Below are 13,653 nucleotides of genomic sequence, written 5' to 3'. Positions count from 1 at the left end.
TTAGCTCCATTTTAACCCGCACATATGTAGAACTTACTGGGCTTGGACAACGCATGTGGAGCTTTCTGATATATGAAGGAACATCACCTGGGCTAATTACCTGAGATCTGCACGAAATAACTGACCTGTACACCTCCCACACAGACATGAATACACCTGTACCGAGCAGGTAACTGAACACATAAAGCAGATTAGTACAGAACAGTTTACTGACCGTGTTGGTGTCCTCAGAAAAGAGCAGCTCCAAACAGAGTGAATATCTGTCAGCTGTTATTATAGGCATCTACAGTTTTGGAGGGAAATGCAATACCTTCACGCGGGAAACGAGCAAGACCGCCCCTTTTGGCACGCACCACCTGGATTCGTCAGAAAATCTGTGGGCGGGACTTAACGTGGTTTACACTGGTGCAACATAAGAGTCAGCCAAATGCAGAAGGCTGTTTAGCTCAGGTGCTAGAGCAGGTGTTCCATAAACAGAAGGGTTATGTTGCCATGGGTTCAAGTCCTGACCAGGGATGGTGATGATGAACAGAGATCAAAATTAAACAAATATTAATAAGATGGACACATTTGTGGAGGGTTGTAGACGTTTTGTGCATATTTGTGGAGGTTTTGAGTTTCTTTGTGGAGGTTTTGTGTGTCATTGTGGAGGTTTTGTGTATATTTATGGAAGTTTTTGTGTGTATTTATGGTTATTTTGTGTGTCATTGTGAAGATTTTTAGTCTTTTTTGAGAGGTTTTGAGTGTATCTGTAAAAAGCATTTCAATCAATCAATCAATCAAATTTGTATTATAAATCGATTAATTGCGTGATGTCGGTATACTCATAAAGCGGTTCTGTAGAAAGACAGCTGATATTTTAGTCTCATTCTCAGGTCGTCAAATAACACACTCTCATATACTTGTATACTTTCATATACATTTTATTTCAAGATATATATTTTTTGTGTGTGTTAGGGTTAGGGTAGGGTCAGTTTATCATATGTTTCATGGGTCTGATTGTGAGACAAACATCCAATTCTTGTGTTTTAGATAAATTATTTCCTATTTAATTAGAACTTTAATGCAACACTGTTAAACAGGTGACAGATTCTGGATTCATGACTTTCCCACAGACACAATATGAGTTCAATGTGCAGAGAAATGTTGTGTGAGGCAGATTTACAGCCTGTGTCGCAGTTTCAAAAACTGGGCCAGTGCTGTGCTTGTGAGTGAGCATCTTTTTAAATAGACAATCTTTGTCAACCATTATCAGTATGTTCTGCCTCTGATGTCACTGGCTGGTTCTGTTTCATCGGTGGGAAATCCTCAAAATTCACCCAAATTATATTTTGCAAACTTTAATTCAAGTTCTGATCATTACAAGAGGGGATGGATAAAAAGTGAAGGTGCCTGAGATTAAAATCATAAACTGTGGGCGTGTTTCCAAGAAGATCATACATGAGTCATACTGTGGCATATTTGCCAGTCACTGACAGGCACTGAAGCCATTTTTATCTACATCACACAGTCTGATCGCTCTTTAAAAACTGTCTACTTCATTTAGAAATGATCTCCCTGATGATCCATTAAAAAGAGAATTGAGAAAAGGCACCTTAACACAGATACAAGACATTCTGGATTTGGAGAGGAATGTGATGCAGGCAGCCGATCAGAGGTAATATAACAGGGAATGTATTCAATAAAAAGTGTTTATCAAGTGTAGTGATATAATTGCAATTCTTTCCAGTGTTAAGTCATCTTGTTTGAATCAATCAAACAGCACAATGACTGTGTTTCATTCACATGCAGTTATTAAAAGTACATTTTGACTAGAAGTTATATTTCCTGTGATCGTGGAGACTGAGCATCACTTCACATCGTTTTAAAAGAACAAGTCAAGAAAGTATCTGCGTCGACAGATACTGCCTGCAGAGTCTCTGGTGTTGTGGAGTTCTCATTTGAATTCTAAAAAAAAGGAAACTTAAGCTGGAACTTTATCTGGCCAGTGTGTCAGTACACTTATCCAAGTGAGCTCTTTATTTGACTGTACAGCAGCTCTCGCTCATATAATAACCTCGATATCGACAGACAGTGAGCACACAATGAATGATCTTTTCTAAAGGCCGTCTGAAAGGTACAATTGCCTTTTCAGTAGTCCATATAATGACCTCTATATCAAACAGCATTCAATTTAAATATCCTTATCACTCACTGTTGAACATTACATATGTCTTCATCTGAGGGAGCTTTGGTGCATTGCTAGTCCATCAACCCGGTGCTGCTGGAAGAAAGACTGACAGTGAGAGTGAACCATACAAGAGATGTGCTGTAAAACTAAAACTATGAGCTAAAAGAGACTTTTGTTGTGGTTGTGATGTAATTTCAATCAATTTTTTAAAGATCTTCTTATCTTTTCTGTGGAGAACACGATGGTTCCTGAGAAATAAATGGTTATTTAAATGGTCTTTTATGCCTTTACGTTGTAGAAAATCTTCTCTACGGATGTTAGTTTGTAGGAAAGGTTTGCAAAAAAGGTTTTTCTACATGGAGAACAAAACACTGTGTAGTAGTTCAACCAGACCGACAACAGAAAAGGCAGACACGCTCAAAAAACAGATGTAAACACATCATTCCAGCATTGCTTGTCCAGAACGGCTATTTTGACGATCATGAGCCAAATCAGACACGGCACAACTTCCTGATCAGTCAGTCTGAGACGGTGAAAACAGGATAGTAACTGGTCAAACAAGTGTTACGTGCAAATGTACCTGTAGGCTGTTTGAAACCAGCGGACCAGCTGCTTTAACACCGAGTACTTAACAGTTCATACTGTGGAATCATAAACCCACACACACTGAAATAGTCAAAGAAAAAAGTAATATTTATTGTCTGAAGCGCAGTCCTACGAGACATAAGGAAGAGTTTTTACAAATAATGTCAGAATGCATCCAGAGAGAGAATCTAAAGCCTTGAAGAAGATTTGTGTGTGTTTTGAGCAAAGAAACCAAAGTCTTGTGACTGGCTGGCAGCAGGGATGCTGGAATGTGTTACAAGGTGAGTAAATATGTAATCATAAAAAGCTCTATTGTCTGAAAATAAATAACAACAGCAGCATGTTGAAGCTGTCTGAGCCACACGTCACGCGATGAGAGCGAGTTCCTCCGGACGACTGATGAAGAGTCACATGAGACACAGTTCACATACACTTTACATTTTCCTCCAGTCCTTTCATTCCAGATTTTACGGTAACCGGTATTAGAATTTTCTAAAAACAACAAAATCATGGAAAAAGGTATTTAGGGTTTCAATGTAATAATGTCTGAAATTTGAAATAAAATCAAAACGGTGAAATGTTGATCTCCTTCTGTCTCACTTGTGTTCTGACTCATTGGGGAAGAACAAGCTATATTTGGGACACTTGATCTGAACTAAAGCTCCCGCCGCGGTGTCGTTCCTTCATCATCAGTGTGTTGTCTGTAGCTACTCCACAGGCCGAATGCCCTTCGCCTCCTCCAGCTTCCTCAGGGTCTCGTCCCACTGGGTGAACTGCTTGGACAGCAGGAACATCTGCCAATCAGAGGCCAGAGGAGGACAAATTAAAAACTGCAATGACCTGAACTTCTGTAACCCTAAACTCATTAATAGCTTTCAGTGTTTTACAGAAAAGAAATCATATTGTACAAATAGAAGTGTACCATTTTGTTGTATTCCTCAAAAAGCTTCTTGACTTCCAGGGACTGAGCCTCAGTTTGGTCCTGTAAGAAACACAAACATGGAGGAGTTAACAGATGAAAACCTAATGAGAGAGAGGGACACAAAGAGGCAGACGGAGAGAGGGAAAGATGGAGGTTACCTGCTCTTTGATGTGAATCTGTGACAGGCGCTGCAGTTTGGTGGCGTGTTCTGGAACGTCTGTGGATGACAGAAACAAATAGCTGACACATGTGTGATAGGATAAACTTACAGTACTGAAGCAGTTCCATTCCAGAAGCCGTACAACACCCCTGCAAAATACTACATCACTGAATAAAAAGGATGGAAATTGAAATAAATATTAAAAGACACTCAGTTCTCTATTAAGTCAGAGAAAATGTTGCTGTCAGTCAGCGACACGTGGATCTAGACAAACACTGATCCAATAATTTAAAAACACTGGTTATTAGATATGATAATACCTCTGATGTAGTTGCTGTCCAGCAATGGTTGCATGTTGCTGACCTGCTCCAGCAAAGCAGCCTGGGAGAGCAGGAAGTCCTCCTCTGTGCAGACGAACACAAAACAGAATCACCGTGAGCGCTGAATCAGATCTAAGTTGATGTTTTAGTCTTCTACAAACAGACATTCATTTACAAAATATATATTATGAAAGCCTTCAATAAATAAACTTTCCATTTTCTTTCTCTTACCAGCGAGAATGAACTCCAGCTTCATGGCGTCTGGTACAGTGATGTGGTCGGTGAACTGGGGGTCCAGGTACTTCAGCAGGTCTTCAACTACAACACCAACAAATACGATCAAAAACCCACCAAGCAATACTATATGCATCTTATGTAAAAACTGTTATGTTTAAAGGGACCCTTAATTTTATTTGCTTGTTAAATATTTAGTTTTTTGAGGCCTTGGTCGTCTAATTGTCGAGGCACAAACTGTGCAACTGCAACATCTACAATGCATCTTTTTAGCTCATGTTGAAAAAAAAAAAATGTAATGGCAAAACCTGAAGAAAAGTCTGTATTTTTTATAAAGGTTGTGCACAATACTGACTAACGAATAACTGCAGGCTGCAAGGACCGATGCAACATGGCGTGTGACTCACTCTTCTTGTGCAGGATCTTTACTCGTTCTCTCTTGTTGGCCGTACTCGTCAGACCTGCCTGAATCCTGGCCAAAGACTCGGCACACTGCAGGACAAAGAACATTGATTACACTTATGTCAGTCACTCAAAAACAAAGGTATTAGCCATTCATTGCATTTTATTTCAATAATGTGTCTGAGCATTTTGTGTGCAATATTTGGTACTATACCCAACATTCTGTACATAAACACAAAAGCTCATGTTCAAGTGAAGAAGGGAGCTACAGTATGCAGCAACACAATGACAGTGTTTTTAATGTGTGCACTTTTCCCTCTGATATGCCCAATGTCAAAGGAACATGATAATTTGGAGTATGCAGGTCGTTTACTTACATATTAACAGGTTAATTTTAGGTCTCATGCTCTCATACTTAGTATATGTAGATGAGCTTATTAATTCTAATTACAGGCAAAACAAAAACACTTCTCCAGCAGGACACTTCAGAACTGACACTTTCTTCACTTTGAACAGCGATTATATCATCTACCAGCAAACACATGAACTTCAATGGCCCTTTGTAAGTAAAAAGTGATCATAACATCATATGATGCTCTGATGAAACGCCCCATTCAGCAGCTCCAAAGGACCGCACCACGTCTTTAGCCTAATTGACACAAGATATGTGAGCTTAAGATGATCTCAGCATTTCAGATCGATAAGTGAGTTTTCCTGACAATTACATTCCTGGAAACCCGTGCAATACTCAATGTACACTTTTAAAACAGGGTCGTTATAAAGTAAATTAAGCTACAACTAGCATAAGATTTACTTTAAATTAGCCACGTTACAGCTAAACCGCTAACCGGCTGAATAACTACATTTGCAGCTTTCTAGCTGGTAGATAAATACACCTCAGCTGCTATTGCCTTAAACTGGAGTGACACTTGCGATACTTTCTAATAAAAAACACGTCGAATAATCACTGTGCTGCCATAAAATAAACAGGGCGTTCACTCATTCCCTCTGACAGAGCTATCGTTAGCTCTGCTAAGCTAATAGCAGCCTAGCTTCTTTACTAGCCCCCCGCTAATCAGAACAGACATTAATCTGAGCGAACCTTGAGAGGTTTTCCACTTTTGTTTCTTCTCTCGCCGTGGATCTGGTTCTCCAGCGCCTGAAGACGCATTTCCAGGTTATCCGTCTCCAGTTTTTTATCCATTCTTGAAGCTACTAAAGACACAACAGAACCAACAACAGACCAGGAATACGTACGTCACAAGCGGCGTCGCACGCTGATGACGTGTCACACTAGAGATATTTTGTGACAGTGTATAACGTAAAGTTTTTGATTATTTTTTTTTAAATCGAACATACGTATTTAATTTTCAAAACCCTGAATTTAATTTATACGCGTAGATGATTTTAGAAACATTGCTAAATTAAATAAATATTTGTTTCCGGGTTGCAGTAAAGGGACGCGCCGCTGGGGGCCGCTGTTTTGCGGCGAACAGGCTTTTTCAGCTGTTTTCCGGTGACAGCAGGGGAATGACAGCACCGACAAACACGGCCCTACTTCCATTCAAGCCGACTCCAAAACATCGACAACAAGTAAGATTTTCTCACGTATCTCTAACTCATCCTCACACCAAAGACATTATTGTGTGGAGACCATAACAACAGCACCAAGGAAGGAAGCGTATTGTTTTTATTGTAAACAATTCCGTGGTGCCTCCACTAGCTAAGTTAGCTTACCTAGCCGTCGAGCTAACGTCAGTTTCTGCATTCCAGCTGCGTAGTTTGACAAGCTTGGAGTGAGTTTGGAAGTCTAGCAGGTACGTCGCTGCACTCTCATGGCATATAACTTCGTAATAACTCACCTGACGATTAAGCAAAGACACATCTGGCTTACCTGAAGCTAAAGTACTCGGGTCAAGGTGTAACTAGCTTATGCTGCACTGCCTGCTTCATTGTGGTTTTGGGGTTGTGTTGTTAAAAAGTTTCATGAATGCTTTGCCTGTCTGCTCTGCTGTTGTTTTTGACAGCAAGGAGCTGCCAGCTATTGGACTTCAGGTTCTGTGTTCGGGGAATTTCTTCTGTATGTGCCACTGGAAGCAGCAGCAGCAGCAGCAGCATGGCAGATGACAAGGACGTGTTGAGGGACGTTTGGTTCGGCCGGATCCCCACCAGTTTCACTCTGAACCAGGATGAGGTTACTGAGAGAGAGGCCGAGCCCTACTATGTGAGTACACTGACTCTCTGACCTCACATGGCCACAAACCTGAGGCCAACTTTTACTTTTGCTTTTGCAACCAGTGCTTAGAGCCCCTTCTTAGCCTGCAGCATGACTGAATAGACACACCAGCTGGTTTCATGGTCAGGAAAAACACAACAGAGTGCACACAGCTGTGAAATCACTCCTTCTTATCACAATGTTATCATCAGTGTTCACTCATCTGTCCAATTGTTGCCTGCTGCAGACTATTTGTTAGTCTGTGAGCTGCACTTTTTGGTTAGTAGCTGGAAGAGGAAATGGATTTACACCCATGCTGCTTTGGGTTCCAACCCACACATTACCTCCTCGTGCTTAAGATCTCAAAACACGCTTTCTAGTTATTCTTGCATTAGAGAACATGCAAAATCTCATGTGTGGTTTATGTTATTGCATGAAGGGGTAATGGTGGAAACACTTATGGAGTGATATGGACCTCAAAAATGTCAAAAACACGTCAGATATGTAGCCTCTTTGATCGGTCAGCTCGTGTTTTTTTTGTAATGGTGGTGCAGACGGCACAGAGGAAGTAGAAGAAACCTTCAGCAATATTCTCGTGTTCAGTCATCATGTCTAGCACGACCACTTTTATCTGCACACCCCCTTGTTACAGCTCTCAACATGAAAGGGTGTGAAACACAGCTCGCCTATTAGTGATTGCGTGGCAATAGTTTTGTTTTAGATGATAGTTAATAACAGCCCTTACTCATCAGAAACTGTGAAAGCAGCTTATTACAGCCCATACTGACATTTGCGACATTTAGCACCATAATTATTGTCATGATTATTACGCCAGCACAGGAGGAAGTGAGGTGAAACAGTATGTAGAAGAAGAAAGTCTGCATTGGGAGGTGGACAGAGAGCATTGTTTAGAAACCAAGAGTCAACCATTAGTCACTTTAACTGACTAATGTAGTTAAGTGATGTCTAATACATGACGTAACTTAAGTCATGTATGTAATGTTGGCACCTTTGTAACTGAATGTGCAGAAGTAACAAACCACCATGTTTTCCTAAACCTAAACAAGAAGTTAACCAAGTAGTTTTCGCTTGTTGCTGATATACGTTGATATATTTAGTCTCGGGAGTCAAGAGCGATTAAGGTCATGGATGTGTTGTTAATTATGTGTCTCTCCCTCTCTGCTGTTGGTTCTCCCAGCTGCTGTTACCCAGGGTGAGCTACCTGACTCTGGTTACAGACAAGGTGAAGAAACACTTCCTCAAGGTGATGAGGGCTGAGGACGTGGAGGAGATGTGGTTTGAGTACGAAGGGACGCCGTTGAAATGGTGAGAGAAACAGCCCGTCCCACCCTCTAAAATCTGGCCCATATTACAAATGTGTGTGCTGTGTGTTGTGTTTGCATGTCTGCAAGTGAAGTTTCCATTTCCTCAGACTTCTAAAGTCTGCTTCATGGGACTTTAAGCACTCTCCCCTTTGTTTGTGTACCTCGTGTACTGCCTGGAGTAAACATCCACATTCTCCCGTCTTTACAGTCAGAATCATAGCAGTACATTCACACCACCGGACCACCGTGATACCAGAAAGCCATCACGCTCAGTCTGTCTATTCACAGCTTCAGAGCAGCCTTAGTTGGTATTAAACATGGTCAGCTTTAAGGTTTCTTATCTGCCTGTCTTCTGAGAGCAGCAGCACAGCTGGTTAACAGACTGGAGGCACATCGTTCAGCCACAAGGTGTCAGTATTGCAACACAGATGATGAAGCTCCCGGTTTACAGCAGCGTCTCAGTCCCAGTAATATCAAAAGCATAAGAAAAATGTATCAGAGGTCAGTCTCGATAGTTATTTATTGTATGTGTTATCATGTGAAAATATATTAATAATACTTTGTTGTTTTTTTAATATAACAATTAACTTTTACTTCAGGGTTTAACAAACTGTTGTGCTAGTTTTTCATTGGTTTTAATATTTTATTGAACACAGATTTGGTATGAATTCGCTTGTTGGCTTCAGCAAAAAACTAAAACCAGACATCTTAAACAGTTAGTGGATGTGACTGGCGGTTAAAATGCTGTCATCTGATTTTAGGCAGCAGTTAAAAGAAGCTCGTAATCCCTGTTGACTGAAACATAATGGACTGACCTCATTCCAAACACAGGAAGTGACGAACAGAAATGTTGAAAGCTTCCAGAGAAAGCCGGACGTAACATCGTCATCTCTGAAGCGACACTAGATTGACATTTTCCCAAAACATGTACTGCGATGACTTGGAGACTTAGAATTTAGAGGTCAAATGCTGATGATTGATAAATAAAGTGAGTAACACTGTTTTTCTTTTCAGCCCTGGGAACTGAACTTACTCCCACTGTGATGTTGAGCTGATAGCAATCCAACGAGGTTTTCACCCGTAACATTATTTCCTGTTTCCAGGCACTATCCAATTGGAGTTCTGTTTGACCTCCACGCCTCCAACACTGTCTTGCCGTGGAGCATCACTGTGCACTTTAAGGTGGGAGTCATTCGAAAAAGAAATGCTGTAAAGCTCCGCTAGGGAATATTTGTATATAAACAGTAAATCAGCGTCTTGTGTGATCTGAAATGGGAAGAAACCCACAGAGAATAAATCACCAAATCTACAGAGCCTGTTAGCTGCATATGGTTTTGATTTTGCGGTACATTTACTGTTTTGGTTCTGGCCTTGTCCACACCTACACGGGTATTTCCTAAAATATAACTTTTTCTTTGTGTTTTGGCCTCATACACACGGTTACATATGATATTTTTGGCTTTTGGAAAAATCTTTCCAGGAGGAAGTTACTCAGAATCTCTGTTTTAGTTTTAATGTCTGGATGGGCTGAATGACATTTTTAGAGACGATGACACTGACATCCAAGTTTGCCTCCTGATTGGGTCTTACCAGTGTATGTACGTGGCTTCAATAGCAAATGTGACCCTGTTTAAAAAGACACTGTTGTACATGTGGACCAAGCTGCTTTTCAGCAGCAGCAGCAGCAGCAGGTAGTTGTTTTCACCAGATTCTGATCGCTCTGACAAACCCCACTGTACACTACCTGCAGACAAACCAGTGTGAGTTAATAATAAAATGTGGATTTAGCAGCGAAAGAGATGTTTCCCTCGAGAGCTGGTGCACTGAGACAGAGCTGAGAGCAGAATACATATAGACTTTCAATATCATGTAGACACAACTACACATGAATGATTATGTTGCCACAGTAGATGTTTAAAATAACAGTTGTTAACCAGCTTTTGTTGTGTATTTGCAGCCACATCTATAATGTGGCCTAAAATAATAACAGTTAATCTTGTGCATGTGTCAGAATTTCCCAGATAGCGACCTGCTCCACTGCCCGTCCAGCTCTGTGGTCGAGGCTCACTTCATGTCCAGCATCAAGGAGGCCGACGCGCTCAAGCACAAGAGCCAAGTCGTCAACGACATGCAGAAGAAAGACCACAAGCAGCTGTGGATGGGCCTGCAGAACGGTGAGAGACGCACACACGCACACACACACGAACACACTTCTGGTGGCAGCTGTGAATGTTCATGCAAAAAGGTGAAGAGGGCATGCACACACACAAAAACACACACACACACACAAGAAGGAAGACCACAAGCAGCTGTCGGGGAAGTGACACACATTCACTCATTAACACTCTGATGCACACATGCTATCTCTCTGCAGCTCAAACACCTACATGTAGATTCACATGTGCGCACACACACACACACACACACACACTTACAAATCTGTAGTCTGGTTGCCGTCTTTGAAGCCTCCACTTCCAAAACCTCTCCCGCCCACCAGCTTCCCTTTCCGTTTCCACCCATCTGTCCAGACAGGTTGATTTCCTATCGGCTGCCATGTTCCGATTGTGGTGGTTTGTGTAGGTGAAGCCGGGGCGGTGGGGCCGATTCTTTGGAAGCTTGTGAGGTGGGAGTACGAGCTGGAAGGTGGGAGGGCGGAGAGGCCGGTGCAGTCAAAATGTTGGGGTCTTTGAAAAGGAAAACCCGACACAGGCGTGGTGTGAGATTCTTGGAATCACTGCAGGTCAAGTTGATCAAACGGAGCAACAGTGAACACTTTTCCACAAGTGATGCAGCTGCCGGCCGTCAGTAATTTATAAATATGTCACCTTGTTTTGATCTATAATTATCACGCTTGTACTGCTTTTGCACAATTCGTTATGAGTTGGCAGTAAGTCATTTGTATTCGTTTTGAATTATTGCAACATCCAAATTGCTGCAATTTTTTTGGGGATAAAGTAAAATTTGTCAAAAAAGTTCTGTTAATACTGCGGAGATTTCTTCACCTGTCCTGAATCTTCAACATTTGTTGATACAGACCCAAACTACTGTCTTGTGATAATTTTAAACAAATGCTTTTGAGTGAAAATTAAAATTGCTTTACACGATTTGCAAATATCGATATATGTATATATGAGTTTTTCCCCATTTATTGCAGCCTTTTTTCTATTTATGAAGTTTGCCATATCAATCATTTAAGTCAAAATTGTAAAAAAAAATTTCACAATGGTCAGCCCAAGGTGACATTACATGTCTTGCATGTTTTCCAAAAATAAGAAGCATATTTAACGTAATATAATTACATAAAATGGAACCAAAACCAGTAAATATTCACGTATGAAAACTTTCTGCTTGGTTAAATGATTTAAACAAAAATCTGAATTGTTGTTGGCGAATTTTCTCTCAACTAAAATCGACTTAATATTTTTGCTTTAGTCATAAATCCATTAAATGACAAACTGCAGCACCTGATGTTTTGTGGCCTGATGAATATATATAGTAATGTTTTAACCACTTGTTTTTAAAAATACACATCTTATTTTCCTCTCCATGCTGTTTGTGAAAGCGAACACACAGCTGACAGGAAAGTTAACTTAGTGCAATGCAAATAACAAACAGAAATCTGGACCTCATTCGTTAGATTTTTGTGGTTCACGTAACCGTCAAAACTGACCTCGGTGCATTCGACACCGAGAATGTTTCAAACAGGTTTGCAGACGAACCCACAAAAACATCAGCTGCTTATCTCTCTTCCACTTTCCCCCCGAAACTAGTCAAAGAAGAAATCTCAGATACAGAGAGGAAGAGAACAAGAACGGTGATAAAAGCTTTCATTTTGGAGACTAAAAGAAGATGCTATGAATTGTTTCCAAAAAGTTCAGGGTGTGGTGCACGCCCTCGAACCGTTTGTTAACTATATTAAACACACAAACATACAACACTTACGTTTGTACTAATCCAAATAGAAGGAGTCGGCCGTACCTGCCACACATGAAAGCGAGAGATGAAAACCTTTCGAAACCAAAACTTTCACGTCCAAAAGAGACCAGAAACAGAGAGAGAAACAGGGACGGCTGAGCGGTGATCAAGGAGAGAGAAAACAGATTGTTCTCGGAGGGTTCGTGTGAAAGCGAGAGTCGAGGTGAGGCGGAGGGTTTGAAACCAGCACATGCTTCGTGAAATCATTTGATGCCGATGCGAAGCTGTCATCCGACCAGAACCGCCACAGCTCGAGCTCTTGTGGCAGTAAGGACCCGGCCTGTTAAATTTGTCCCTTTCTCCATCACTGACCCATTTTGCAGAACTAGGTGTCCTTAAAGTTAAAGGACAAGTGTGTTATTGCTGTTACTGCTGTTGCAAAGACCGCTGGATCATTTTCGTTCTCCTCAGAGTCACAAAAACAACACAGGACATTCACAAGTTTATTCAGTCATTCTGTTTATAATAGAAATGAATCGCCAGTCAACATTCTTACGATTCGTTAAAGCAGAAAACTTGTCGATTGCCAGTTTAAGGGAAATCCTGGTACTAGTTTTCGGTGTGTGGTTCACTGAAGTTTCAGATTTGTCCCTTTCACAGAAAAAGTTTGTCCGATCTTTGTTTCACATGACGTGTTTGGATGAAGGATGATTTGTTAAATCAGCGTGTCTGATCATCAGCTAACCTGCGTTTATTTGTGTTTTCACAGATAAGTTTGACCAGTTCTGGGCCATGAACAGGAAGCTGATGGAGTATCCCACCGAGGAGGGCGGCTTCAGATACATCCCCTTTAGGATATACCAGGTAACACACACACACACAAACACACTAGCAGAACTTAAAAAGAACAGACATGCTTCTTTAACACAATGCATTTAAATCAGGGACGCTGGAAGTCCGTCACAGTTTGAGGTGCTGAGGACAGAAGTCTAAATTGTGTGCAACATTCGTATTTTTGACACTATCAGTCAGCTGCAGTCGGCAGCAAAGAGATGAATAGGGAGAGAAATTCCCCAGACTCCCTTATAAAATCTCTACATTTTGTGAGTTGTTGAATTCGGAGAAACTAAAACACTGTCTGTGACAAATTCTTAATATTTTGGGCCTTCTTGTGAAGGTAAATGTTAAACTTTATGTAAGCGTTATTTCATTCCTTCTGTAAAAAGCATTGTATCCGAGACAGACGTGTGATAGAGCAGAGGAGCAAACATAACACAGATCTACCTGTGTTCACACACTTGACTGATAAAATACACTGATAGTGTAAAAAAACAAAACACAAACAAGTCCCAGAAGAAATAAGAAATAAGGTAATTTATTTATGATATTTTCATTCACAACCTGC

General features: G+C 40.9%; 2 protein-coding genes across 3 annotated transcripts in view; one reads left to right on the top strand and one right to left on the bottom strand.

Annotated features, from left to right (window-relative positions):
- Nucleotides 1-2,842: 2,842 nt before the first annotated feature.
- dctn3 (dynactin 3 (p22)) lies at nucleotides 2,843-6,086 on the bottom strand. Its single transcript, XM_030394365.1, has 7 exons — nucleotides 5,896-6,086; nucleotides 4,799-4,883; nucleotides 4,389-4,475; nucleotides 4,158-4,241; nucleotides 3,836-3,894; nucleotides 3,678-3,737; nucleotides 2,843-3,549 (listed from the first exon to the last, which is right to left on the bottom strand). The coding sequence occupies exons 1-7, from the start codon at nucleotides 5,995-5,997 to the stop codon at nucleotides 3,463-3,465; spliced, it is 564 nt and encodes a 187-aa protein (XP_030250225.1). The 5' UTR covers nucleotides 5,998-6,086; the 3' UTR covers nucleotides 2,843-3,462.
- Nucleotides 6,087-6,228: 142 nt separating this feature from the next.
- atg5 (ATG5 autophagy related 5 homolog (S. cerevisiae)) overlaps nucleotides 6,229-13,653 on the top strand; it is a 37,560-nt gene continuing 30,135 nt past the window's right edge. The window contains exons 1-7 of one of the 2 annotated variants that reach the window (XM_030394364.1): nucleotides 6,255-6,386; nucleotides 6,567-6,610; nucleotides 6,821-7,017; nucleotides 8,207-8,334; nucleotides 9,437-9,515; nucleotides 10,345-10,507; nucleotides 13,018-13,112. In XM_030394364.1, the coding sequence (XP_030250224.1) occupies nucleotides 6,910-7,017; nucleotides 8,207-8,334; nucleotides 9,437-9,515; nucleotides 10,345-10,507; nucleotides 13,018-13,112 (573 nt within the window). In that variant the 5' untranslated portion in view covers nucleotides 6,255-6,386; nucleotides 6,567-6,610; nucleotides 6,821-6,909. Of the gene's footprint in view, nucleotides 6,387-6,566; nucleotides 6,611-6,820; nucleotides 7,018-8,206; nucleotides 8,335-9,436; nucleotides 9,516-10,344; nucleotides 10,508-13,017; nucleotides 13,113-13,653 lie in introns of both variants that reach the window. The other variant, XM_030394363.1, reaches the window with a different exon arrangement.

This window comes from Sparus aurata, chromosome 17, assembly GCF_900880675.1.
Source record: "Sparus aurata chromosome 17, fSpaAur1.1, whole genome shotgun sequence".
Lineage (NCBI taxonomy): Eukaryota > Metazoa > Chordata > Actinopteri > Spariformes > Sparidae > Sparus > Sparus aurata.
Note: the sequence above shows the minus strand (reverse complement) of the source record. Positions and strands in the feature narration are given on the sequence as shown.